This window comes from Suillus paluster (assembly GCF_016628075.1).
Source record: "Suillus paluster strain FC165 chromosome Unknown EDB91scaffold_44, whole genome shotgun sequence".
In the NCBI taxonomy this organism is placed as follows: Eukaryota; Fungi; Basidiomycota; class Agaricomycetes; order Boletales; family Suillaceae; genus Suillus; species Suillus paluster.
The window spans coordinates 57,605-81,864 of NW_024537604.1; the positions used below are offsets into that span (position 1 = coordinate 57,605).

At 48.8% G+C, this 24,260-nt stretch overlaps 8 protein-coding genes across 8 annotated transcripts; 1 reads left to right on the plus strand and 7 right to left on the minus strand.

Annotated features, from left to right (window-relative positions):
- Nucleotides 1-275: 275 nt before the first annotated feature.
- On the minus strand, nt 276-2,966 carry EDB91DRAFT_561420 (major facilitator superfamily domain-containing protein). The gene is made up of 11 exons (XM_041327715.1): nt 2,722-2,966; nt 2,544-2,651; nt 2,378-2,492; nt 2,255-2,322; nt 2,073-2,203; nt 1,818-2,020; nt 1,527-1,756; nt 1,332-1,467; nt 1,071-1,279; nt 839-1,013; nt 276-777 (listed from the first exon to the last, which is right to left on the minus strand). Exons 1-11 carry the CDS (start codon nt 2,860-2,862, stop codon nt 638-640), a joined length of 1,656 nt encoding a protein of 551 aa, XP_041175109.1. The 5' UTR covers nt 2,863-2,966; the 3' UTR covers nt 276-637.
- A 1,222-nt stretch (nt 2,967-4,188) lies between these two features.
- On the minus strand, nt 4,189-5,138 carry EDB91DRAFT_561253 (putative efflux transporter). The gene is made up of 3 exons (XM_041327714.1): nt 4,885-5,138; nt 4,625-4,833; nt 4,189-4,570 (listed from the first exon to the last, which is right to left on the minus strand). The coding sequence occupies exons 1-3, from the start codon at nt 4,919-4,921 to the stop codon at nt 4,307-4,309; spliced, it is 510 nt and encodes a 169-aa protein (XP_041175110.1). The 5' UTR covers nt 4,922-5,138; the 3' UTR covers nt 4,189-4,306.
- A 4,508-nt stretch (nt 5,139-9,646) lies between these two features.
- EDB91DRAFT_1250499 (major facilitator superfamily domain-containing protein) lies at nt 9,647-11,804 on the minus strand (the record flags this gene model as incomplete). Its single annotated transcript, XM_041323233.1, has 11 exons — nt 9,647-9,711; nt 9,770-9,944; nt 10,005-10,214; nt 10,272-10,403; nt 10,467-10,699; nt 10,758-10,969; nt 11,022-11,152; nt 11,205-11,272; nt 11,328-11,442; nt 11,497-11,604; nt 11,655-11,804. The coding sequence occupies 11 exons, from the start codon at nt 11,802-11,804 to the stop codon at nt 9,647-9,649; spliced, it is 1,599 nt and encodes a 532-aa protein (XP_041175111.1).
- A 612-nt stretch (nt 11,805-12,416) lies between these two features.
- EDB91DRAFT_1144725 (chaperonin 10-like protein) lies at nt 12,417-13,228 on the minus strand. The gene is made up of 4 exons (XM_041319147.1): nt 13,100-13,228; nt 12,952-13,035; nt 12,680-12,865; nt 12,417-12,606 (listed from the first exon to the last, which is right to left on the minus strand). The coding sequence occupies exons 1-4, from the start codon at nt 13,100-13,102 to the stop codon at nt 12,556-12,558; spliced, it is 324 nt and encodes a 107-aa protein (XP_041175112.1). The 5' UTR covers nt 13,103-13,228; the 3' UTR covers nt 12,417-12,555.
- Nucleotides 13,229-13,700: 472 nt separating this feature from the next.
- EDB91DRAFT_1144727 (uncharacterized protein) lies at nt 13,701-17,219 on the minus strand. The gene is made up of 4 exons (XM_041319148.1): nt 16,896-17,219; nt 16,253-16,842; nt 14,766-16,206; nt 13,701-14,713 (listed from the first exon to the last, which is right to left on the minus strand). Exons 1-4 carry the CDS (start codon nt 16,972-16,974, stop codon nt 14,061-14,063), a joined length of 2,763 nt encoding a protein of 920 aa, XP_041175113.1. The 5' UTR covers nt 16,975-17,219; the 3' UTR covers nt 13,701-14,060.
- Nucleotides 17,220-18,078: 859 nt separating this feature from the next.
- EDB91DRAFT_561667 (uncharacterized protein) lies at nt 18,079-18,435 on the minus strand. The gene has a single exon (XM_041327716.1). It carries the CDS (start codon nt 18,333-18,335, stop codon nt 18,123-18,125), a length of 213 nt encoding a protein of 70 aa, XP_041175114.1. The 5' UTR covers nt 18,336-18,435; the 3' UTR covers nt 18,079-18,122.
- A 161-nt stretch (nt 18,436-18,596) lies between these two features.
- Nucleotides 18,597-19,621, plus strand: EDB91DRAFT_1144734 (uncharacterized protein). The gene is made up of 7 exons (XM_041319149.1): nt 18,597-18,664; nt 18,724-18,804; nt 18,864-18,947; nt 19,007-19,087; nt 19,147-19,227; nt 19,287-19,373; nt 19,433-19,621. Exons 1-7 carry the CDS (start codon nt 18,620-18,622, stop codon nt 19,511-19,513), a joined length of 540 nt encoding a protein of 179 aa, XP_041175115.1. The 5' UTR covers nt 18,597-18,619; the 3' UTR covers nt 19,514-19,621.
- A 1,079-nt stretch (nt 19,622-20,700) lies between these two features.
- EDB91DRAFT_1144738 (uncharacterized protein) lies at nt 20,701-22,443 on the minus strand. The gene is made up of 6 exons (XM_041319150.1): nt 22,229-22,443; nt 22,122-22,144; nt 21,912-22,070; nt 21,464-21,838; nt 21,064-21,415; nt 20,701-21,009 (listed from the first exon to the last, which is right to left on the minus strand). Exons 1-6 carry the CDS (start codon nt 22,351-22,353, stop codon nt 20,823-20,825), a joined length of 1,221 nt encoding a protein of 406 aa, XP_041175116.1. The 5' UTR covers nt 22,354-22,443; the 3' UTR covers nt 20,701-20,822.
- Between the last annotated feature and the right edge of the window lie 1,817 nt (nt 22,444-24,260).

A 24,260-nucleotide genomic window follows, 5' to 3' on the forward strand; every position in this document is an offset into this window, starting at 1 on the left:
CTCACCTAGCAGGTCATACAGCTCATGGATGAGGTCCGTTGTGCTTAGGTTCCTGGTCCTCCCTCATAAAGGCGCAAACGAGTCTCGTCTATGAGTAGAAGGCAACGATAAAGATGAAATAATTTACTGTTACCTGGAGAAAATTCTATGTATACAGAAACACTTGTACGTCAATGCTAAGTCACAGGATACAATGCAAAGCAAAAATAAACGAGGCAAAAATAACTTGCAACGAAACACACGACCGCTGGAGTTGAGATGTAGAGGTCCCTGATATCAGCGCGACAAAGCTGCAACACTAGTACTGGTGTATGAATGTCGGTTCGATTCGGAAACGGTGGTATGATTGAACAAGCGCGGAGTAAGTAAACACCTAGATACCAAGATGTGATTAATCCTACGATAAATCAGCAACGAGTCGTGTAACTAGGAAAGAATGGACGTACAAGACTGAGGGAAGGTCGACAATGAGTCGCGTACTAAATGAGTGTGATGAGAGTATCCTCAAAACTATATACGGTAAGTGAGAGGAAATGACGAACGCGGAATTGCGGTCTATGTAGTATGACTCCATATCCAATACGGAGGTGGGTCCATGAATGATGGCATGAGGTTCCTGGTCAATTATGATATATGATCAGGCGGAGGCGGCGGGTATCTTGGCGTCATTTGACCCAGGCTGCAGCGTCTTGGTCCGATCAGAGACAGCATGCTTCACACCTTTCTTGTCTCCAACAATCCCCACACTGCGGAGGAAAAGCACTGCCAGTAGTGCGGCTACACAGTTACAGATTGTCAGTGAGGCACTCTCGACGCAGGTCAAATTCGCAGTGCTCACCCATAAGCGCAAATAAAGCGGAGGTCCACTGTGCAGATCTATACCCTTCAAGCTGTGCGGACAGAGGTGCATTGGTTCCAGCAGAGTTGACAGTGACGCCAAGGTCAGCAGACTTTTTTTCAACCACATCGTTGAACATCATAGTGGATATAGTAAGACCGAATGCGATACCGAGCTATCCCGAAGAAATTGACCTTAGAACAGGATAGATGACTACTTTACAGGTACTTACTTGTGTCATAGTTTGGAACAGCGCTCCGGCCACGCTCTGCTCATGAGGGAGCGCGTTTCGGGCGATGAAAAGTGTACCAGAGGAGTACACAAACTCAGCGCCAAACACGATAAGAACCGCAGACGGGAAGCCAAAGGCCCAGTACGTTGCGGACGGGTCGATCAGGGCAAATAACATGCTGGCAGTTGCTGTAAGTAGCGTTCCGGTAACTGGACGACGAGTCAGCCTCACGTGTTATACATTCCTCGCATAGAGCCGTACCTGCAAAGACGACCAGAGGCAACTTAGCAACAACCAGTGCAACGAAAATGTTGCATAAACAGCCGACAATGGGCATTGGAGTAAGCCGGACCATAGTTCGTATCGGTGTGAGCGACAGGTAGTTTTGATAGTACAACTGGAACAGATAACAATGAGCGTCATTACGCCCCGACAGGCAGCAGGAAGTGGACATACCTGAACCCAGAAGAGCCAGCTCGCGAAGGCACCCCAATTTAGGAATGCAATGACAAGAATAACAGCCATCCGGCCCTTCGCTCGCGTCCAAACTGAGAGCCTCATCAGTGGTGGTGGTGTCCATGCGGGCAGTGTTCTTGATGGATCATCTTGAACTTGCTCCAAGTATCGTTCCCAAAGCAAGAAGAGTGAAACCATGATAATCCCGACAATAAGAAGCACAATGATATCTAGGGACGATGCGCGATTTAGCGATAACGCAATATGTATATGACAGAGGGGAAGTCTCACATGGAGTTTTCCAGCCTTGCAAAGCGAGTTCTCCTTGTCCAAGTACAAACACAATCAAGACCAAACCGATGGTGACAAGCGAGGCGCCGATCCAGTCGACGGAATCTGTTGAGGGAACATCTGAGTCGAATGCAACCATACCGGTAAGTCCTGCTAGAGCAGAAATTCCTGCAATCATATAGAATACGGAGCGCCAATGCGTTCTGTATGAAGACATTAAAATACAGTGTCACGCAAACGCAACTTATGACGCACGAGGACAATTCTGTGAGAACACCGCCGATCATCGTGCCAAATGCGACTCCGACAGGAGCACCCGCTGAAAAAGTTGCGAATGCTATTGAGCGTGCTCTAGATGGAGGGAATGAATACGCCAGGATACCGAGCTGACAATTTGGGTCAGAACTTCCTGTTCACATGGTATACATATCACTCACCGCAGACGGTAATGTAGCGGCGGCACCAACGCCTTGGAAAGCGCGCAAGACTACGAGGGTAAGACCATCTGCGATTACATTGTGAATGGACGGAACTGGCGGGAAAGTGGATGGCGCACCCACTCTGTGCAAAGCCACAACCAAGAGAAAAGGTGACTAGACAGAGATTACCGATCATGAATGCCTTTTTTCGTCCATAAAGATCTGCCAATCTGCCAAAGAACAAGAGAAGGCAACCCTAAGTGTAGATTTAGCCGGGGCCAAAAAAGATGGTCACGCGAGGACGCACCGAACTAAGCGAATAGACAGATACAACCCACTGCAGCTGTTCTTCGTCCATATCTAGATCCTTTTCGATGGTTGGGAGCGAGATAGAGACAGAAGTAGAATTGGCAGTCTGTGACCAATAACGAAGAGCAAGACGTCACGAAAGATGGTCGAGGAATATGACCACAATAAGGACTTACATTAACCACCATTGCAGTGGTGCAAGCCACGACGATGAAAATGGAGCGCAAAAGACTGCGCTGGACGACATGGTGGTTGAGATCGTGAGTTGGGGAACGAGTATGCTCGCTGGCCAGGGTCAGCTCAGACTTGGACTCCATCGGTAGAGGGAGGGATAGGAATGCAAGGGCGTGACGAAAAAGGTACTACGACATTGCGATCATCGGATGCCATAAGTACCGTAATAATAACTGGATCCTTGGAAGTGCACATAGCCGGAAGTAAGCCGGAAGGTCATTACACGTCCAAGCCCATGAGTCCCTACTCTAGTAGAAGTGGCCAAACCTCACGACGAAGCCTCGGCCATACATGATGGATGACTTTGCAAATGTTGGAAGGCCTGCGATTTATGAAGCAGGAATGCAATGTCAGGGACGAATGGAAGTAATTATAAAGACAATGCTCGGTAATACGTCATCAGTGCCGGACAGTCGTTCGAATACATACCAGAAAAGATCTCCATGCATCATATGCGTACGTGTATCGGCTCGTGATTCGACCTAATGGCGGCACTAGCGTACTAGGTTCATGTCAAAGTCAACATTGTGTATCTGAGAGGCAGCGGGATTGACATGGCGTCCAAGTCCGTGTTAGCCGCAGATCGTTGCGAAGACGATTGTTCAACGAACCCGTCTAGAGTCGGCGAAACCAGAATACCTGTTCTCTGACGAATTGCATTACGTCGCATTGGAGAGCGCGAGTGCATTGAGTAAGTTCATTGAATGGGTCTCGTGCTGAGCGCCGGATGCCGACTTGGATGGTACATTTAATCAAGAATTGAGTATTGAATGCTGGTGTGTCGAATCCAGCTCTAATTATAAGGGCTCTTCATCGCCGAGGACCACACGGATAAGAGGTTGGGACTCTTAGCTAAGTGCTTTCTTGATCAGAACACTTAGTGCATACTACGCATGCAAATTTAAGCGTTCGACGCACCCAGACGCACCAGTGTTTCCCTTTTCATGTTGCAACTCACCGTTAAAAACACACCAACGATGATGATCGAATACAGTTCTGGACTGCCTTCTCGCGTCGGAAAAGCATAGCTACTCTGAACCGGATCAACCTTGATAGAGGTCTTCAGGCAAAGGTGCAACTTGAAGCAGAATCAGTTGTTGGCACGGCAAGGAGACGCGTCGCTCCAACGTGCACATATACTGATGTACACTGCATGCTTGAATACGGCAACTATGCAAGATGAGCATACTAGGTACGCAAGAAGAACACTTAGTGCTCCCCTTGGGTACTCGCCGTATCATCTCCTGACTTTAACTAACAGTTTGTAACGCCCCATACATAGCATGTGGTTTACTCACATCAGAAAGGTGTTGCTCGAGCTGAGGCAGAGGCAGAGCCTTGACTCTTGACTCGGGAGAAAGATCAAAAAGGATGATAAGGTGTGCCGCGAACACACTTGATCCCTTTCAATATTTCTTTCCACGTTCTAAATCCTTGTCGTAGGGCACGGGGGTTCAGGATATCTTGGTTAGACGGGTGTAGGGGTAATTGGGCATCACTGGATCCGGGCTGTACCGCCATGGTCGATCAGAGTCGACACACCTGATAAATATTCTTGTGCCTGACAATCCTCACGCCGTGGAGGAAAAGCGCTGCTAGCAGCACGAGCTCACCCCTAAGCGCAAACGCAGTAAAGGTCCATTGAGATCTATACCCCTCCAGCTCTGCGGACTGCAGCACGTTAGTGCCACTTGAGTTGACAGTGACACCAAGTTCGGTAGATTTCTTGTGGAATACAGTGTTGAACACGATCGTGGATACAATAAGACCGGATGCGGTGCCGATATATCCCTAAAACAAATCAATTCCAAAGAGGACAGTGTTAGTTGCTTTACCGGCACTGACCTGTGTCATAGTTTGGAAGAGCGCTTCGGTAATGCTTTGCTCATGGTGCAGCGCAATTTTGGCGATGAAAATTGTACCAGGGGCATACACAAAATCAGCGCCCAACACGAAGAGAATTGTGGACGGGGAACCAAAGGCCCAGTACACTGCAGATGGGTCAATCAGCACAAATAGGATGTATACAGATGCTGTCAGTAGCTTTCCACTGACTGGACGGCGAGTGAGCTTCACGTACTAATATTCCTTACATAGAGTCATACCTGCAAAGATGACCAAGGGCAATCTGGCGACGACCATTGCGACGAAAAACGAAAGGGTTGTACAGACAGTCGGGGAAGAGTTTAGAGCGGGGGGTGCATTGCTCTGGTAGCTTTGATTTCAACAGGAACGAATAGTCTTTTTATGGATACACGAGAAGTCAACACTCACAGAGAACTATGTCCTCGCAAAACTGCTGCATCCAATCACGTTCGTTCTTGTGGCGAGTTCCATACATAGTTTCAGTGTGAGATGTGAGATGTATACATGAGAGATACGAATCGCCGCATTAAAAGTTTGTCCATGAAGGGCTCAAGACGCTCGACAGAGGAAGGGGTGATCAAATTTGTTTCCTCCTTCTCCCCCTTCCACGAGCGACTAGGTTTGACAGGTGAGATGAAAAAGAACTGTTATCGGTGGGTGGCATTTCGATAGGCGGTAACGGGGTGCACGAGGAAATACAGTAGAATCTGGATCTTAATTTTACAAAGGGCGTTATGATGCGCACTGAGGCAAAATGGCAAATACTAACTCACGCTCTACTATGTGCTCGATCCAGTCAGGCCTCCATTTATTCTTTTACCACATCATGCCCCCTCCGCTTCACCCGCACCGCTGCTGTCAGCAGAATGTGGGGGAGCTCGGTATGGTACTTGTGTGCAGCTGCGCGAAGTAAAAGGAGAAGGAGAGGGGGCCTGGTAAAAGCGTAAAGAAGATGGGGCTAGTGCTTGACTGTAACTGTCGTGAGTGAAAATAAAAAATGGTTGAGTGGGACGTACGTGAAGAAACCATAGAAAATAAAGGTAAGTCTGAGTGCGCTGGACGAAGAGGGCAGGATCTACTGGATCGTGGTCTTGGAACTTCTTGGAATGGGTAGTCTCTGCTGAGACTCTTTTCCCTTTCTTGGACAGCAGTCCATCATGATTTTTGACCAATGCTGGTGCATGCAAAAGTAATCGCTGATGTCGATTCGGCAACGTCTGGATCGCCCATGTTGAGTCACTAAAATGTACAGGTTTTGATGATCTTACGCAAGATAGTGGCTCGACATCGGCGATCCTTGGCGTAGTTGCTGTTAGATAGTACTTATGTGCACGCGCGAGTACTGCGGAAGGCTCGTCCTGAGACAGGACAGAAGAATCAACGAGCTTGAGCGCTGGTGCTTACCAAGCAGTACAATTGTAACACGTCTCTCTTATCAACCCCTATCTCGCGCCTGCTTGCCTCTTCTCTTAGTACGAGCACTCTCCCCTTTAAAAACACGTCTACGACGGCCAAATTCTGGGACTGCCTACCGGCGTCAGACGAAAAAGTACGACTGCCTTGATAGATGGTCTTCAGGCATGGAGGCAAGTAGAATCGCTGACACACTAGGAGATGCATCGCTCCAATGTACGCATAGTATGCTGTTCGATTGAATTTGCGATATGGCGACTACACTGAGTAAGTGCTATCAGAGTACTTAACACTCTCTGGTAGGACACGCGTCGCTTCAAAGTGCACATTTACTGACCGAACGTGCGCGATATGGCGACTATATGAATTATCGCGACCAACGATCATGATATGCGCGTATGAAGAAAGGAAAGCATAGTGGTCTCTTGCGCTTACGCATATCATTATTTACTGACCGTAACAATCTGTAACGCCCCACACACAGCGTGTCTTACTCACATCATAAATCGCTCGAGCCCCAGCTGAGCCAGAGCCAAAGCCAGAGCCAGAGCCAGAACGTCGACTCAGGGAAATATCGAAATGGATCAAAGGGGTCGCCCGAACTTATTGCTCTGAGGACTTGCTTGATTCATTCATATCGCTCCGAGTCCGGGAATGTGCTTGATCCCTTTCAATCACTCTCTCCACATTAATATGCTAAACCCTTGTCGTAGCGCTTGGCTCACGGAAAAGAAGAGCACGAGGCATAGCCAAGGCATGCAGTCATATTTGCCGTCATAGGTGCCGTCTAACGGGAAATATGACTGCACACGTTGACCAGGACTAACACTCCTTAATCTCACCTAGGCAAATAAATAGAAAGAAGATCCATCTTTGTTATGCAGTATCGAAAATCAGAATCCACGATGCTATGTTCATACACCGCATGGGCCTTGTCATCATGCCACAAATAAATAAATAAAACGAAAACGAACCAAATGACGGGATTCATAATTACTCGACTTCGCTATGTACTACTAACAGTGGAGTCTGGACTACATACTTTGCAAAAAAATCCAAGGAATAATAAAGGTACGCTCTACGGCTAAGGACGTAAGTAAAGAAACGAAAAAAAAACTGACCGAAAACACGCAAAGTCAGAGTCAAAAACGACAGCGTGCGCAGGTACGTGTACTATTGACTGCATGTAGAATTCGTGATGAAACGATTATTGTAATGCTGATTTCGTTATTGAATATTGGGTCCTGGGTTGAACAGATGCGATTGGTGAATGCAGGTGGCATTTGCCGTTCCGTCAGGATATCTTGGTTAGAACGTAGACGGGCGTAGGGGGTGATTGGGCGCCTCTGGACCCAGATCGGACCGCCATAGTCTGATCAGAGTCAACATGCCTGGCAACCCTCGTGTCCGACAATCCCCGCACTGCGGAAGAGAAGCGTTGATGGCCAGCATGGCTTGCTTGCAGCATGACGTAGGTCAGAGCATGCGTGGCTGATATATAAGCATTCATCTTTTAAAAGAGATGTTGTGCCTGGACCTGCCTTTGCCAAGGCCGCATACAGGAAGGGTGAACTGGGTACGCATGTGGATCTTTGTTAACGTTCGTGCCTTAGTGTGATGCTCGGACTCATGGCAGATATATGCCGCATGTCGATAATTAATCAAAGATGTAGACAAAGCGTCCGTCGTTCGGCCACGATGACATGTTAAAGCAGTATGATCAGGCACCGTAGACCCGTACGTGACATAAGTAGGAAACACTGACTTTCTATGTTTATACTGAGCCACATGACAGTACATTCCCTGTGGAACGCAAGGCTCTGGTCCTTGGAACCGAGGATTTCGAATGCGTCCACTGTCCATAGAACCAAACCGACCTCCCACCTCAGTTCAAGTCTTGGGTCAACAGTGAACATCTGAGAAGAACGACGGAAGGAGGGCGACCATTACTTTACGTCTGTGCTGTACCGTTATTCATGGTGGTGGTGGTGGTAAACACAGCATATATACCTGCGACATGCTCGTTGGCACTTAAAGTTGAACCAAAGATCCTTCAATTTTTTGGGATCGGATGGAAGTTCCACTAGACAAGTTAAACACGAACTTAGTGCTTACTAAGCTCACAACGCGTTCTCCCCCCTTTTTGTTCAAAACACGTCTACGACGACCAACGAACAGAGTTCTAGACCGCCTTCTTGGGTCAGAGGAAAATTATAGCCACCCTGTTCGAACCTTGATAAGTAGAGGGTCTTCGAGCATAGAGGCAAGTAGAATCGCTGACGCTGTTGGTACGACTCCCACTCCAATGTGCACATTTGCCGATCTACACATATGGTGCGTACCACGGGGAGAGATTGGGCTCCGCTTGCGCTTGCACATATCATGATCTTCTGATTTTAACAGTTTCTAATGCCTCATACATAGCGCGTGTGGGTCACTCACATTGAGAGGCACTACTCGAGCCCCGGCAGAGGCAGAGACAGAACATTAAATCTTGACTCAGAAAGATCGAAAGGGATCAAGGCCATCCCCGTGATCACAGCCTGTCACTCCGGGACGTGCTTGATCTCTTTCGATCCCTCCCTTCACGTTCTAAACCCACGTCGTGGGGGATATTCCACAGAAAAGAACAAGCACGATTCTTGGTCAACGTGAGCAGCTTTGTTTTGAGAGGCACTACTCGAGCCCCGGCAGAGACAGAGACAGAGCATTAAACCTTGACTCAGAAAGATCGAAAGGGACCAAGGCCATCCCCGTGATCACAGTCTGTCACTCCGGGACGTGCTTGATCCCTTTCGATCCCTCTCTCCGCGTTCTAAACCCACGTCGTGGAGCATAATCCACAGAAAAGAACAAGCACGATTCTGGGCCAACGTGAGCAGCTTTATTTCCCGTTGACGTGAATATACATGGGCCATGCAAACTAGCGCTACTCAGTCTCACCTAGGCGAATATGTAGTCGTCCTGTTGTTACGCATCACTCCGAAACAACAGAACAAGCATCACATGTAGTACCGAAAACTAGAATCCATTCTACAGGTCCATACACTGTACTGAAACACTGCATGTATCGATAGGCCTGGTCACAGAGTACGTCACAAACAACAAGAAAAAAGAAAAGCGAACCCAACGACCTGTACATCGGGATACATAAGTTAACATGATTATGGCGACATCACTACCAGCGGAGTCTGGACTACATAGCCCACAAAAAATCCAGAATAATAAGAGTAATGCTCTACGAGCAACTAAGTAGGGGTAAGAAACGAAACGACTGAAAACATGCAATGCCAAACAGCGCTGCGCAGGTACTATGTATCAACTACGTGTAAAATTCGTGATGAAACGATTATTGTAATGCTGGTTTCGTTATCGGGTCCTGGGTTGAACGGATGCGATTGAATTGAATAAATGCAGGGGAGAGTTGGGAGACGGGGAGGGCATATATGTATGTGTCCATGATGGCATGAAGTTCATTCGTCGGTCATGGAATATCTTGATAGAACTCAGGCGGGCAAGAGGGGGTAGTAGCTTGCCGTCGCCTGGACTCAGGGCTGCACGGTCATAGTCTGATCAGAGTCAACATGCCTAATAACCTTCTGGTGTCCGACAATCCCGACACTGCGGAGGAAAACCGCATGCCAGCACCGCGGCTATCCAGAACAAAAACGTCAATAATGCACTCCAAACGCAAACCAACGCAATGCTCACCCATGAGCGCAAACGCAGCGGCAGTCCATTGTGCATCTTTATACCCCGCAAGCTGTGCTGACTGAGGCGCGTTAGTCCCACTGGAGTTGACAGTGACGCCCAGTTCGGAGGATTTCTTGTCTACTACGGTGTTGAACACAATCGTGGATATGGTTAGACCGAATGCAGTGCCGATCTATTCCCAAAACAAATCAAGTTAGAACCGGACGACGTTAGCAGCTTTAGTGGCACTGACTTGTGTCATAGTTTGGAATAGCGCTCCCGCAACGCTGTGCTCATGGCCGTGCGCGATTTTAGCGATGAAGATGGTACCGGATGCGTACACGAAATCAGCGCCGAACACGACGAGAACCGTGGAAGGGAACCCAAAGGCCCAATAGGTTGCGGACGGGTCGATCATCGCAAATAGGATGCAGGCAGGATGCTGTGAGCAGCGTTCCGGTGACTAAACCACGAGTCAGCCACATGTTAATATGCCTTGCATAGCATGACACATACCGACAAAAATCACCAATGGCAATCTGGCAACGACCATTGCGACGAAAAAGTTGCACAAACAGCCGACAATGAACATCGGAATGAATCGGATCATGGTTTTTACAGGCGTGAGGAACAGGTAGTTCTGATAGTACAACTGGAAACGGAGCATAGTCAGCGTTATCATGCTCCGGCGGGCGATGGAACGTAATTGACATACCTGAACCCAGAACGTCCAGGTGATGAAGGCGCTCCAATTTAGGAATGCGATGGCAAGGACAACGGCCATCCGGCCCTTAGCACGCGTCCATAATGACAGCCTCATTAGGGGTGGTGGCGTCCACATGGAGTCCGCTCTTGATGGGTCATCATCTAAAACTCGTTCCAAGTGTCGTTCCCAAAGGAGGAATAGTACGACCATGATAACGCCAAGGATAAGAAGCACGATGATATCTGTGAATGATAGCGCTGTTTGAGCGACGATCAATATGTCATGTAGAAGAAGTCTTACAAGGGGTTTTCCAGCCATTAGAAGCGACTTCTCCTTGACCGAGTACAAAGACAATCAAGACCAAGCCGACAGTGACGAGTGATGCGCCAATCCAGTCGACACGTTTGACAGCTTCCGTTGAGGGAACGTCTGCGTCGAAAGAAATAAAACCGGAAACACCTATTAGAGCGGATGTCGCTGCAGCCAAATAGAATACGGCACGCCAATGCTGACTGTGTGACAAGATAAGAAATAGGCGTAATGTATAAGCTACGTGTGACGCACGAAGAAAGCTGAGTAAGAACACCGCCGATTATGGTACCAAATGCGCCGCCAACAGGAGCGCCGGCTGCAAAAGTTGCGAATGCTAATGAACGTGCCCTAGATGGCGGGAATGCATGGGCTAGGATACCGAGCTAAGAAAGTGAATCAGGTTTTGGTTTAGATAAGGCGAGTCGAAATACTTACTGCAGATGGTATTGTAGCGGCGCCGCCAACACCTTGGAATCCACGCAAAACAGCGAGAGTAAGACCATCTGTGATTACAATGTAAATGGACGTGGAAAAAGTCGAAAATAGGAAGGCACCCACTTTGAGAAAAGCCACAACCTAGGGAAAAGGCTATCTGTAATAGAGTACCGATCATGAAGGCCTTTTTTCGTCCATAAAGATCCGCCATTCTACCAAAGAACAAAAGAAGGCAACCCTGAATGAGAAGTGAGTCATGACGAAAGAACACGAAATAACAGCAAGGACTTACCGAACTCAGTGAATAGGCAGACACGAGCCACTGGAGCTGTTCTTGCTCGATATCTAGGTCCTTCTCAATAGTAGGAAGGGATATGGAGACTGAAGTAGAGTTGGAAATCTGGAAATAATCAGATGTCACGAAGGACTTGAGGGATAAGACGGACATACATTGACCACCATCGCAGCGGTACATGTCACGACGATAAAAATGGAGCGCACAAGACTGCGCTGGGCGACATGATCCTTGCCTTTCTCAAGGTGACTTGTTGAAAGACTGAGCTCCCTGCCAGCAGGGCTGACCTGTAGCTCCTTGGACATTACTTCTCGTATTTCCTGAAAATTGAACGATGCAGGAAAAGGACGGGAATATGCAAGAGCCTAACGTGGCTGTAAACCCACTGCGACCACAGTTATATAGCATCGCGGTAACCGAACCGAATCAACGGGCGATGAACGGGATTCCTACTAAGCATGTATATCCTTTTTACATACGTAACCTGCGGCGGAACCTAAATTTGGCATGTAAGCCGGCTGGAACGCAGTTTACTACTAAACTACATCACGCAAATCATGAACAACCGTGTCCTAATACCTCAGTCCTCAGTCAGCGCACTTCCCCCCCTGGCTCTAATTAGCACTGACAATGTAACCTAGTCAATAAGCTTATCCGGATCAAGGTTAGCCCCCAATGGCTGTGGCGCGGCAATGAGCCTTTGCGCCCGGCCGCCATGCAGCATGCTGTAGTATTTCGCAAGGAACCGTAATCCTTAGACCGCTAAACACCATTGTTTCATAAAAAAACAGCAGCATGCACTCAACGCATGCTTTCACCCTCAACGCGTGTCTTCATCGTCCCTAAAGCAGCCCTACAATTCTCAAACCCCACCTATCATATCAGGCCGCAAACCTCACAATCACCTCGGTCTCAACTAGAGCGGGGATGCGTGCAGATATATTGCGATAGTGCGTGAAAACAAAAACGTATAAAAAAATTAAACGTATAAGATGATGCGTAAATGAGTAAACGTTTTAAGGCGTGCCGTCCCACTCAAGCGCTCGGGCTCAGCGCTCACTCCTGAATCTTTGCAAGAATCTCAGCATCCTTGAACAAAAAGTATTCCTGTCCCCCCAAAAAAATATAATCAGTCAGCAAAAGCCCCACCACTTCACATGACAACCAAAAAAAAACCCACCTCATCCCCTACTTTAATCGAATTTCCTCCCCACCCAGGAAGCAATACCCGATCCCCAGCCTTGACCTGAGTAGGAACCACATTCCCATCCTTGTTAGGTGCTCCAGGCCCTACGGCAATCACGGTCGCTTCGGGTAAGGGCGTAGTGGTTGATGACGAAGGTAGGAAGATGCCAGAGGCTGTTTTCTGTTACCGCATTCACAAGCAATGCAATTTCAATGGTAATGTTATGATATATGTATGTATGGAGATGAAATAGATGCAATACGCACAGTTTCAGGCTTGAACCGCTGGACCAAAACACGGTCGAGGAGAGGGATGACAGCTTTGATGGTCTTGAACGTCGCCTGGGCAGCCTAACCCATTCATTAACCGTTAGAATCACCCACACAGACTCTACCATACAACCGGCTCACTCACCATGATTTGCAAAGAAAGCTAGAGACAAAGCGAATGGGCAAAGCTGAAGAAAAAAGTTGCGCACAGAACTTTCCCGACTTTTTGGCGTTTTATTTGGTTCGAGCAAATATATTCTCACCCGCCACGTGGTCTTGACGCGACGCGTCTTGGAATCTCTCCGAAAACACCAGAAACACACTTCATCAGGAAACCCAGAAGTGACTTGTAGCAGAGCGCTTCTTTTGAATCGTCTGTAGCAGCAACATCTGAGAGACGGCCTAGTTTACGTTCACATTTGAAGCCATAAGCGTGCGCTCTCATTGGTGGAGAGGTACTTAGTCGACAGTGTCCCTGAACTATCCCAAAAGTATCGGTGTCTCCCAAGACGAGCCCAAACATAGATGAAGTAGCAGCCAGTAAGTACTAGTAGCTGAAAGGACTAAAACCTCCATACTGAGCGAGATGCGAGTTCAGTCAAAATTAGTTTTAACTTCAAATGGTTTAGTTTGATTTGCTACGACGTACTAACCCGAGCTCCTGTAGCGCTACTGCGCTTCGGCTTGCTACATAGAACTATACAGTTCGAAATGTCCCACTGATGCTTAGACCTCAGGAAAATCCGTTAGAGGGGAGCTTTCCGTCAAGCTCCAAACTTTAACTTGAAGGAGTCTGTAAGTCTCTGCCAAGGAGGACCCAGACGTACACAAGCAGATGAATGACTCTACGTGATGCAATGCGAGCAAAAGAAATACAATACCAACCACAAACCAGAGATCCAGATGAAGTAGTACCCTAAGTTAACATTGGTCGTGACAACTGAGTCATACGGTAGTGCTCGTGATGCAGGTATGTGTATGTATATATGTATGCACGGATGGAAGGAACAAGGCAGGCGCACGTAATATATAGGGAGTAATGCCATGCGCGCGTATTGAGAGTGAGGCGCACGTAAGGGAGTGATGTGATGCGTCCGCTCGCTTCCCTACCCAAGAACCATATCATCCCCCCCAGGAGGCGTCAAATCCCAGATCTCCTGGCCCCTCCCCCCATCTTCACCCCCACCACCCCGTCTCCTCGGTGGCTGCCACGCATTCTGCACAATCACCCTCTCCCGATCCATCACCCCAGAAACAGTCTCAGCCCTTCGTCTCCCAAACCCAGGACTCCCTCGTCTCTGTGCAGCTCCACCCTGATTGGCATTGGCCGGAGTTGGGGTAAGAGTAGGAGGAAGCACCGCACCCCTAGGCCGAACTGTCAATTGAGCAGCAACAGGTGGAGGGTTCGCAGGCGGGTTAAGAAGGTGTTGCATGACGATATGATTAGCAGCAATCGTCATCGTTCCTCCCAAGCGTTCCCGTTCTCTCAACTGCCTCTCCCTCTCCGCTCTCCTCTCCGCGCGTGCAGCAGCAACAGATGCGGGCGTCTCAACATCACCCTCCAGCGCATGTTCTGAACCGTGTTGATGTTGATGGTCAGAAGGTTCCTCAGCTTCTTCTCCTTCCTTCACACTACACCAAAACCTGTGTCCTTCGCTCCAAGCGGTGCTCTGACACTCCTTGCCACAATATTTCGCTTTCCTGCATCGCCTGCATTTTGCAAACTCCCGTGGATAGGTCTCCCAGCGCCCGCACAGCACTACACACCATCGATCAACATAGACTCCACACCGATAGATAGACAGACTTACTATTCGCACACTGCCGTATCCCACCCCGACTATCATCCTTCCTACACGCATTCCGCATAATCACACCCGCCCAATACGCAATTTCTGGAGGAAGTTTTGGTGGTGGGTTAGGCAGCTCGCTCTCAGTCGAACTAGGGCGGAAGGTAAACCGCTCTACGAGAGAAAACACATTCGTCATGCGTTGGGGCTGCACCGGGGTTGTAAGCAGCGCTTTCTCCTTCTCCTTGCCTCGCGCGGTAGCAGATGCTAGTGCACGGAAGAACCCGTATTGTTCTTTTGCTGGTGGGGTTGGTGGGGGGGCAGGGATAGCTGTGGCATTCCGCGTACCGCTGGGTCCAGCAACAGCCTGCTGCTGTTGAGGACGAGGTGGGAGGGTAGCAGCCGCTGGGTGGAATGATGGGCGCTGCTTATAAAATGCCTGTCGCACGTGCGGGTACTTGCTGAGATACGCGAGAAGCTGGAGACTAAAGAGCACATCTTCATCCCTGAAGGGACCTTGATCGGGATCGCGATGGTGGTGGTGATGGCTCGAGGTGCGCACAGTGTTCATCGTGGCAGTCGGCGTAGGATGCTCGCCACGATTGGCAGCTGCACCATCACGTGCAGGTTCCTCGCTATGCGTAGCATTCGGCATAACCGGAGCTATAGGCAGTGGGACAGCTGTGGCACGGGGCGTCGCGTCAGGGGCAGTGCGAACTCTCCTTTCAGCCAAAGGGACATCAACCCCACGAAGACCTCTTGCAGGAATCGTCTCGTCCAAAGCTCCAGGTGCACCAGGCGGCGCACCCATAGCAAAATCATCATTCGGCTCCAGCGACACAATCCCATCCTCCACACCCACCGCCATCCCATCTCCAACCACAGCACCCTGCCCATGGTGAATGATAATATGCGCATCTGTATCCACTTGGAGAGGTGCAGGTCCCGGGACAGCATCTGAGATTATACCCACAGCACGACGTGGACGCTGAGTAAGCGTCATCGATCGTGATGGCTGGCGTACACGGGGTGCAGAGGGAGTTGCGCCATCGTCTGTGTCCTGCGACATATCAACGTCTGCATCACCATCATCCTCAGTTTCTGTCTCCGGTCTTGAGTTGTCGGTGGATTCATCAGGTGATGCGGTAGTGGGGCGGGCACGATGAAGTCTTGCACGTAGAGTGGCAGGTGCGGGTACAGGATCATCCCAAGCGCGGTGAGCAATGATGGTACCGCTGCGCTCACGAGCATTGACTAGGACAGTTACAGTAGGGGTATCTGCACCTTGGGGCGTAGGGTTGATAGATGTTTCAGCGGAAGTATCTGCATCATGAGATGAAGATGAGGAGTGGCGGGTATAGTAAGGTCTCTCGCGTGCAGCTACGACAGGTGCGGGGGTTCCTTCCGTGTGGATTGAAATATCCGAAAAGGAAGGCTCGCCAATATCCGTCATAGTAGCATCCTGAGCAAAAATCAGTAAGGATATGACACGCAGCAGAAAAACGGACATCTTGGATTGGATCTACACGGGATGCAATTAATTCCGTCCTGTCTGCAGCGATTTGACGTTGGAGTGCGCGATGAAGCTGGGCAGCTTCTTCTCTCTGTCTGTGTTCCTGAAGTGCGGCTCTTCGGGCGAGACGCTGCTCGCGCGATTCACGGGGTAAGCCAGATGCGCTTTGGCTGGGACCGATGGCAAACCCTTTATGGGCTAGCCATGACTCAAGGATGCAACCGACTACTTCGAGTGCACCAGCCTGGACGATGCGACTCCGGATTGGCTCGCTGCCTCTTATACCGATGTTAACGATACTCTGCAGCGCCAAGCTGAATCGATATGCGGCGTGCTTGTCGTAATTTGGGGGGTTCATTGTTGGGATGAGCTTTGCAGGACGGGAATTTGGAGGAGAAAGACCATAGATGTAACCAGGGTTGTCTGGTGGGGGAGGACACAAGCAGTAATCATAAAGAATGCGCATAAGACGCTCGATCGCGCCGTCCATTGTCATTATCTCGCGTATTCGAGCTGAAGTAGAGGTTAGATATGTGAGATGGTGTAGGGAAGTGAATAGCGGGAGTGGCGAAGATGTATCGAGACCTAACAAAATAAATTTATATAAAAAATCAAGATTAATAGATAAAATAACGAACCTCGTCTATCGTAGCATTGGGAGGTGATGCAAACGCAAGCCCTATTCTGTGCGGGAAAAGCATGATTTGATTCGCGCATGTCGTGCGAGTCGACGACGACGAAGTAAGTCGTGAATGTTGTTGAAAGATATTGATCGGAACAATTGATGAATAATTTGTTCGTGCTCGCTGTTGTTGACGATGAGCTCGAGGGGATAGAAAAGAAAGGAAGATGGGGTGGGGTTTGTGGTTGCACAGGCGAGATGACTGAGACCGTTCCTTGTTTGTATTTGTTGTCCTTGTGGCCACATCATCAAATCACTGAATCTGATATTTGAATCAGTACTTCTAATCCACACCAAAGGTATGAATCATAAATATTTCACGCAGTGACGCTCATCAACCCAGTCCAAGGGCTCGAGTCACACGTTGACGCCGTCTTTTTCAAATCTCGCTGAGTTCATTCGTACACATTTAACGTTTCACACAATGATGAACGAATCCATTTCATAAAGCAACGGGTATCCCCCTATAAGATGATTATAAATAATGTTATGAATACTGGACTTCATCGGCGCTCGCCTCGTTATGGCGCGTCGCACAAGCAGATTGCGAACGTTCGAACGCCAACGCATCTCCTTCTGTCTAAGCCGAACGGCAGACTTCTTCGTCTCATCGTGGCTCATCGAAGACGCAAATTGCGAACGGAAAAACACTTTACCTAACCCCATGACACGCAAAATGACACGAATGTCTCTGCGAGTAAATCTGGGAAGTGAATCCGATAATCGAGCGCCCCAAAGATATAAAGGCTGCACTCCCTGCATCAATTCTATACTCAACAACCAAAGCAACACTCCAATAGAACCGCCATGAAGCTCGCTGTGTCTTTTGTTTTTGCTGCCCTCGCTTTGCTACAGGTGACAACGGCAGCGCCTGCTGTCGACAAGCGCATCACGAATCAGTTGGAATGTATGTCCCGACGCACCTGTAGCATCCTCACCTTGTCTAACTATGCATCCAGATCTCGCTGGCGAGGGCTCAATTGATATCTCAGGTAATTCTTCAGTGCTACCCTCATTTTTGCTTGGACAATTTATCTGGTTGACAATATAGACGTCGAGAAGCGGTTTGATGCCACCACGAGCGGTCATTCCAGTGGAATTGGGCGCCGAGATGTTATTGCCGAAAACTCCTCTGATGTCGAAGGTAATTCTTCAGCGCTAGCCTCATTTTTTCATGGACTGTTCACCTGAATGACAACATAGACCACAAGAAGCACAAGAAACCGAAGCACGGGCACCCTCCCGCTATTGGGGAGCGAGCTGTTGTTGCCGAGGACTCCTCTGATGTTGACGGTAATTCTTCAGCTTCAGCTTCGTTTTTGCGTGGACCATTCACCTGAATGACAATATAGACCACAAGAAGCACAAGAAACCGAAGCACCCCCCTCCCGCTCATGGGCCGCGAGATGTTGCTGCTGAGGACTCCTCTGATGTTGATGGTAATTCTTCAGCGCCAGCCTCGTTTTTGCATGGCCCATTCACCTGAATGACAACGTAGACCACAAGAAGCACAAGAAACCGAAGCACCCCCCTCCCGCTCATGAGCAGCGAGATGTTGCTGCTGAGGACTCCTCTGATGTCGATGGTAATTCTTCAGCGCTAGCCTCGGTTTTGCATGGCCCATTCACCTGAATGACAACATAGACCACAAGAAGCACAAGAAACCGAAGCACCCCCCTCATGAGCAGCGAGATGTTGCTGCTGAGGACTCCTCTGATGTCGATGGTAATTCTTCAGCGCCAGCCTCGTCTTTGTATGGGCCATTCACCTGAATCACAACACAGACACCAAGAAGCACAAGAAACCGAAGCACCCCCCTCATGAGCAGCGAGATGTTGCTGCTGAGGACTCCTCTGATGTCGAAGGTAATTCTTCAGCACTAGCCTCGTCTTTGTATGGGCCATTCACCTGAATCACAACACAGACACCAAGAAGCACAAGAAGCACAGGCACCCTCCCGGTATTGGGCGCCGAGATGTTATTGCCGAAAACTCCTCTGATGTCGAAGGTAATTCTTCAGCACTAGCCTCATTTTTGCATGGCCCATTCACCTGAATGACAACATAGACCACAAGAAGCCCAAGAAACCGAAGCACCCCCCTCATGAGCAGCGAGATGTTGTTGCTGAGGACTCCTCTGATGTCGATGGTAATTCTTCAGCTTCAGCCTCGTTTTTGCATGGCCCATTCACCTGAATGACAACTTAGACCACAAGAAGCACAAGAAACCGAAGCACCCCCCTCATGAGCAGCGAGATGTTGTTGCTGAGGACTCTTCTGATGTCGATGGTAATTCTTCAGCGCCAACCTCGTTTTTGCATGGCCAATTCACCTGAATGACAACATAGACCACAAGAAGCACAAGAAACCGAAGCACCCTCCTCCCGCTCATGGGCAGCGAGATGTTGCTGCTGAGGACTCCTCTGATGTCGAAGGTAATTCTTCAGCGCTAGCCTCGTTTTTGCATGGACCATTTACCTGAATGATGACATAGATGGCAAGAAGCACCCGAAGCACCCAGGTCATGGGCACATTCCTGATGTCCCTGCTTAAATCACCGGAGTGCTCGAGCTAGCTTAACGAATATAAGAGTCCAGACCTAAGGTTACGAGTCTCGGACGTGTCTTGGCTAGATTGACTTAGATGATTTGATTCACCGTTAATCACAAGCCTTTTACATGCCGTTCGCTTCTGCCGTGCCGCCAACTTACTAGGCCTCAAGACTTAATTATGTGGACCGTCTTACTTTCAAAGCCCGAGGACAGACAAGACCGTTGGTTCTACTGCTCAGATGCGCGTGAGCATCAAACCTCAAACATGAGGCCGTTATCATCATTGTGCCGCGGTCCTTTTTGAACCTCCTCGCATCTCACTTATTATGACTGCCTTCATCAAGTAGAAGGCTTAAAATCTCGAGTTACCCGGCTTAAGTTGAACTCGCCTCGACAGCAACCCCAGGATCAATTTCGAGTCCGACGAGTTACAATAATTTGGGGCGTGACATTCCTCGCGCAACGCGCCCCATTTCAAGTTAGCCTGAGTCCCTTTGCTTGATGGTACTTTTTGCGTACGCAATGCTTGAAAAATGCAGCAGCGGTTCTAGTAAGTACCGACCGACATTTAAAACGGCCAATAGTTGAGAGTGGTGGTAAGATGGTTCTCTCTCTTCTTACCCACCTGGCACTCGCCTTCCTCTCGCTGTGTGCGAATGCTTCGCCTTGTCACGGCCGTCAGACAACATCGAGCACGGTGCTCTCCAGCTCGCCATTATAATCAATTCGTAGGGGATCATGAATGTCGCCGCTGCAGATCGAGCTTTATTACAGGATCACAGCAACTTTTCCATCAATGCAGCCAACACTGCCATGGTGTACACCGCCGAAGTTGGCGTGGGCTACGTGGCAGTATACTGTAAGCTGCTTGTGCTCCACTTTAGTGGACAGATTAATAATATGTTCCATCTAGACACTCCTTGTAGATACTGGAAACTCAAACACCTGGATCTGGGCCAGCAAGCCTCAGACCAAGACAAGTACAAGTCAACATACAGGCAATCAATTCGAGTATATTTTATAGGCTCTATGTAGTGTGGTATTCACAAGGGCGATTGCTTCTGGAGTGTTTCAATCAGTCGTCAAGATATGATATTCATCACCGAATCAGTACTTTTAACCCAAACCAAAGTCCTGGTCACACGTAAATACTACTATAAAATCATAAATGTTTCACGCAGTAACGCTACCAAGTACGATCAACGTAGATCACTGACCAATCCAGTCCCAGGGTTCTATTCGCACGTTGACGTAGATCCAGCAGCCATCCTCCTATAAGATGATTACATATAATAATATTCCTGGGTATAGTCCCCGTACTCAAATCCATTCCTACATGATAACGCACTTGTCCTTCCTCTTCTTACTCTTTCTACTCGCCCCATCCTCATTCTTCCGTTTCCTCTCCTCCTCTTCCCGCTCTTGTACCCGCCGAATTTCCTGCTGCCTCTGCCGCCGCATATATATCTCATGTGATCGCCCGTCTTCTTCCGCTTGCAGCTGTCGTGCTAATGCCGCGCTGTACACTCGCGTGTCAGCACCCCATATCGGAAAAGGTTTAAAAATATCTTACTCTGGGTTTGCTTCCATCTCTAGAGCCTGCAATGCGCTTTCTGCCGTGTGTCCAGCAAAATCGCCTCCCACGGGCGTCGATCTAACGAAATCCGAGTCCACAAACGTCGAGCCAACCCCATCGACGTCTTCCAGACGCTCCCACACCACCGATGGCTCTTGCAGGAACACATGATCTGTGACCAAACTGTAAAGCGACGAGTCCTCCCCCTCTCGTTTGTGCAGCACAGAAAGATGCGAGTTTCGGAACAGCGCGACAAGCGACCCAGGCTGCAGCACAGACGCAAGTTGAAACAGTCCATGATACGTCAATTGAGACTTAGTACTATCCAAGAACGCCTGTGACACCAGCGCTATAAATCCAATCAGCGATGAAAACCACCTTAATAAACAAGCCATACCATGTTCGATCTTCTCTTTATCCTTCTCCGAATAACTATCGCATGGGCTAGTATGGCTTGCATAGCCACTCGGCCCACCTCCCGCTCCACTACTACCCTCCGCTTGACTACTACCCCCCGCATCCCCACCCCACACATCCGCAGTCTGAGTTAACAACTGACCCTTCGTAACATGATCCGCGTCCGCAATAAGCGTCACTGCAGTATCATAATCACGCACATGCTTCATCACCCTATACTCCTCACTCTCAGGGTCAACAAGCCACCCATGCACTAGCTCAATCCCCGCTTGCTCGAACAACTTCAATTCCCCACCTTCTCCTGCAGGACGGAAAGACGTAGGGCCTGTGAAGAGCGGGTTGAGGTCGAGGCCCTCTGACATAATAATATTATCAGCAGTGCACAAAACACGAGTAGAAGTAGAAGGAAGGAAGGAAGGGATGCGTACTTGTGGTACTAGGCATGATCGAGAGCGCAGCAGAGACGTCAATGTCCGGACAGCTCATGAGGAGATACTCCCCTACGAGCTGCGCAAGGAACTCATACGACACCGTCCCGCGTTCATAGGGCAGGATCTCAATCTGTCCTCGCAGGAGCAGGATATTGCCTACATATCATATCAACGCGTGATCTCACCGTCTTAGAGCAGCGTACTCACATATAGCAATGAACGAGCACGGTCTGAAAGTGACAAATTCAATAAGTGTGGTGTGGTGCATTGAGGCTGGCACATGCCGCAGAACAATAATATTACAAGACACGCACCCATTGAAATTCTGTGTAATGATCTTTAATTTTCGCTTTGACTCCGTGCTTCCAAACGCGATCTCCTTGAGGTACCAGACGTCTGCTTTTGATGCATGGAGGGTATCGGAGACGCGTTCTGTCATGAAAGTGAATTCAGCTGCGGTTGGGTTAGTGACCAAGATCAATCGAAGCAAGAACGCCAGGACAGGCACGGTGGCGGTGCACCGCAGGTACGCATTAGGTTGGTTCACACACAGTCGCACCTGCTCGTCGTCGTCTTTCACGCTCCTTGACGTCGACGCTTGAAGCTTGTGGGAAGGACTCGATCGCGACTACACGATCCTAGAACTACAAGTATCTCAAAATGAACTCGTTTGCATCTGTCGATTCTTATTCCTTATAAGACCCAAACGGTGATAGCGAATTCAAATCTTCGCTTCAACTGATAATCACCAGGGCATCTGATCGACGAGGGAAAGAAAATGACGATTGTGTACGTGGAACGTCACTTTGGTTATCACGTTAACGTTCATGGTGACATTGTTTCCATAGAATCATACTATCCACAATCAAGATGGAGGGGGAGAGCACCGTTAGAATTGGGCGATACACTGATGGACAGGTGGACTGATCAATGTGTGATTGATGGCACAGAAGGTTGATTAGTGATTCTATTTCATTAATCACACATGAACATGGGGAGGCTTCAAATCCATCCCTTGGTTCACCCTCGTCTGCTTTCATGTCAACACTTGAAGCTTTTGGAAAGGACTTGGTCGTATTTATGAAACGGCTCCTTGTGCTACAAGCATCTCAGAAAGCAACTCGTTTGCATCGGTGATCATGACTTTTATTGACTCTTATTGCTCACACTCAGATCTGCTCGTCCGGCAGGACGAGCAGATCACATCGGGGGCGATGGCGAGTTAAAATTATTGCTTTAACTGATGATCACTAGGGCGTCTCATCGACGAGGGAAAGGAAAGGAAATGATGATTAGGTACGTGAAACTTTATGTTATCGATGTTCATGCTCAAACTGTCCTATAGAACCATCATGTCCAGAATCAAGATGGAGGCGAGAAAGCACCAATCTAAATCCAACACTACGGATGTGAACAATGTGTGATTGACGAAAGTTTCTCGACCTGTTGGAAAGTCGAAGAGGTTGAGAATACTTACGTCAATCACACATGGGGCTATGAGGGGGCTTGTATATCCTTCCACGGTGTGTGTTGTCTGAAGGTATCACTCGTTTACGCAACCGTTGTCAATACCATGGGAATAAAGCATGAAAGGATCAAACACCACAGTGCTCTGTAAGGAAGTCACTAGGAGATATCAAACTATGAGTGCGATGCTGACCACTTGGACGACCCACGCAGTAGGGGCAGGATCTCGATCTGTCGCAGGAGCAGGATATATTACCCATTGTACATATCATATCATATCAACGCGATCTCAGCGTCTTGAAGCAGCCTCACATATAGCGATGAACGGACAGTCTGACCAACGACGAATTCAATAAGTGTAATTAATGTGGTGTGGTGTCTGGCGTTGGGCCTAGAATACATACCGCGCGGCCCAATGATTATTAGAACACGCACCCATGAAATTCTGTGAGATGATCTCTAATTTCCTCGACCGACGCTTAGAAGCTTTTCTCGAGCACTGAAGCGACCCCACCTTCCGAGGCTTGACTAGAAGACGGCACTTTCCGGACCGCCTAAAAACACTCGAAAATTCGAAATGGCACAGGTTTGTTCTTCGTTTTAGATGCGACATTGCCACAGCAAATATTCTGCAGAGTTCCGCAACTTTGAGCAACAGAACTTTGAGCACAGTGGTGATAGCGAGCTTCAGTCGGTTGCTCTTCCAGCTAGGGCATCTGATCGAAACGAGAGCAAAGAAAGGTCGATTGTACATGGAACATTCATTCGCGGTGGTGTTGCGGTGAGCACCAACACGATTAGTGCTATCTATCACTGCATGGTTCTACAGCGATCATTAGCAGTGCTGATGGAAACGGGTCAAGAGACCTCTTGCTAATG

What these genes read in the sequence shown, in the direction of transcription:
- EDB91DRAFT_561420 (XM_041327715.1), bottom strand. Translation starts at nt 2,862, where the DNA reads ATGGAGTCCAAGTCTGAGCTGACCCTGGCCAGCGAGCATACTCGTTCC. An exon ending in TGGTTGTGGCTTTGCACAGA is followed by an intron (nt 2,323 to 2,377) that starts GTGGGTGCGCCA and finishes ATGTAATCGCAG; the next exon opens with ATGGTCTTACCCTCGTAGTC. An exon ending in GTTCTCACAGAATTGTCCTC is followed by an intron (nt 2,021 to 2,072) that starts GTGCGTCATAAG and finishes GTCTTCATACAG; the next exon opens with AACGCATTGGCGCTCCGTAT.
- EDB91DRAFT_561253 (XM_041327714.1), bottom strand. Translation starts at nt 4,921, where the DNA reads ATGGTCGTCGCCAGATTGCCCTTGGTCATCTTTGCAG. An exon ending in GCCCTTGGTCATCTTTGCAG is followed by an intron (nt 4,834 to 4,884) that starts GTATGACTCTAT and finishes CTCGCCGTCCAG; the next exon opens with TCAGTGGAAAGCTACTGACA. An exon ending in TCTTCCAAACTATGACACAG is followed by an intron (nt 4,571 to 4,624) that starts GTCAGTGCCGGT and finishes GATTTGTTTTAG; the next exon opens with GGATATATCGGCACCGCATC.
- EDB91DRAFT_1144725 (XM_041319147.1), bottom strand. An exon ending in AGCGGTTCAAGCCTGAAACT is followed by an intron (nt 12,866 to 12,951) that starts GTGCGTATTGCA and finishes ATGCGGTAACAG; the next exon opens with AAAACAGCCTCTGGCATCTT. An exon ending in CGATTAAAGTAGGGGATGAG is followed by an intron (nt 12,607 to 12,679) that starts GTGGGTTTTTTT and finishes TTGGGGGGACAG; the next exon opens with GAATACTTTTTGTTCAAGGA.
- EDB91DRAFT_1144727 (XM_041319148.1), bottom strand. Translation starts at nt 16,974, where the DNA reads ATGCGCGAATCAAATCATGCTTTTCCCGCACAGAATAGGGCTTGCGTT. An exon ending in CCAATGCTACGATAGACGAG is followed by an intron (nt 16,843 to 16,895) that starts GTTCGTTATTTT and finishes TTATTTTGTTAG; the next exon opens with GTCTCGATACATCTTCGCCA. An exon ending in GATACGGCAGTGTGCGAATA is followed by an intron (nt 14,714 to 14,765) that starts GTAAGTCTGTCT and finishes GATGGTGTGTAG; the next exon opens with TGCTGTGCGGGCGCTGGGAG.
- EDB91DRAFT_561667 (XM_041327716.1), bottom strand. Translation starts at nt 18,335, where the DNA reads ATGAGCGGGAGGGGGGTGCTTCGGTTTCTTGTGCTTCTTGTGGTCTAT.
- EDB91DRAFT_1144734 (XM_041319149.1), top strand. Translation starts at nt 18,620, where the DNA reads ATGAGCAGCGAGATGTTGCTGCTGAGGACTCCTCTGATGTCGATG. An exon ending in GGACTCCTCTGATGTCGATG is followed by an intron (nt 19,088 to 19,146) that starts GTAATTCTTCAG and finishes ATGACAACTTAG; the next exon opens with ACCACAAGAAGCACAAGAAA. An exon ending in GGACTCTTCTGATGTCGATG is followed by an intron (nt 19,228 to 19,286) that starts GTAATTCTTCAG and finishes ATGACAACATAG; the next exon opens with ACCACAAGAAGCACAAGAAA.
- EDB91DRAFT_1144738 (XM_041319150.1), bottom strand. Translation starts at nt 22,353, where the DNA reads ATGACAGAACGCGTCTCCGATACCCTCCATGCATCAAAAGCAGACGTC. An exon ending in ATTACACAGAATTTCAATGG is followed by an intron (nt 22,145 to 22,228) that starts GTGCGTGTCTTG and finishes TGTCACTTTCAG; the next exon opens with ACCGTGCTCGTTCATTGCTA. An exon ending in GAGATGGAAGCAAACCCAGA is followed by an intron (nt 21,010 to 21,063) that starts GTAAGATATTTT and finishes GCGAGTGTACAG; the next exon opens with CGCGGCATTAGCACGACAGC.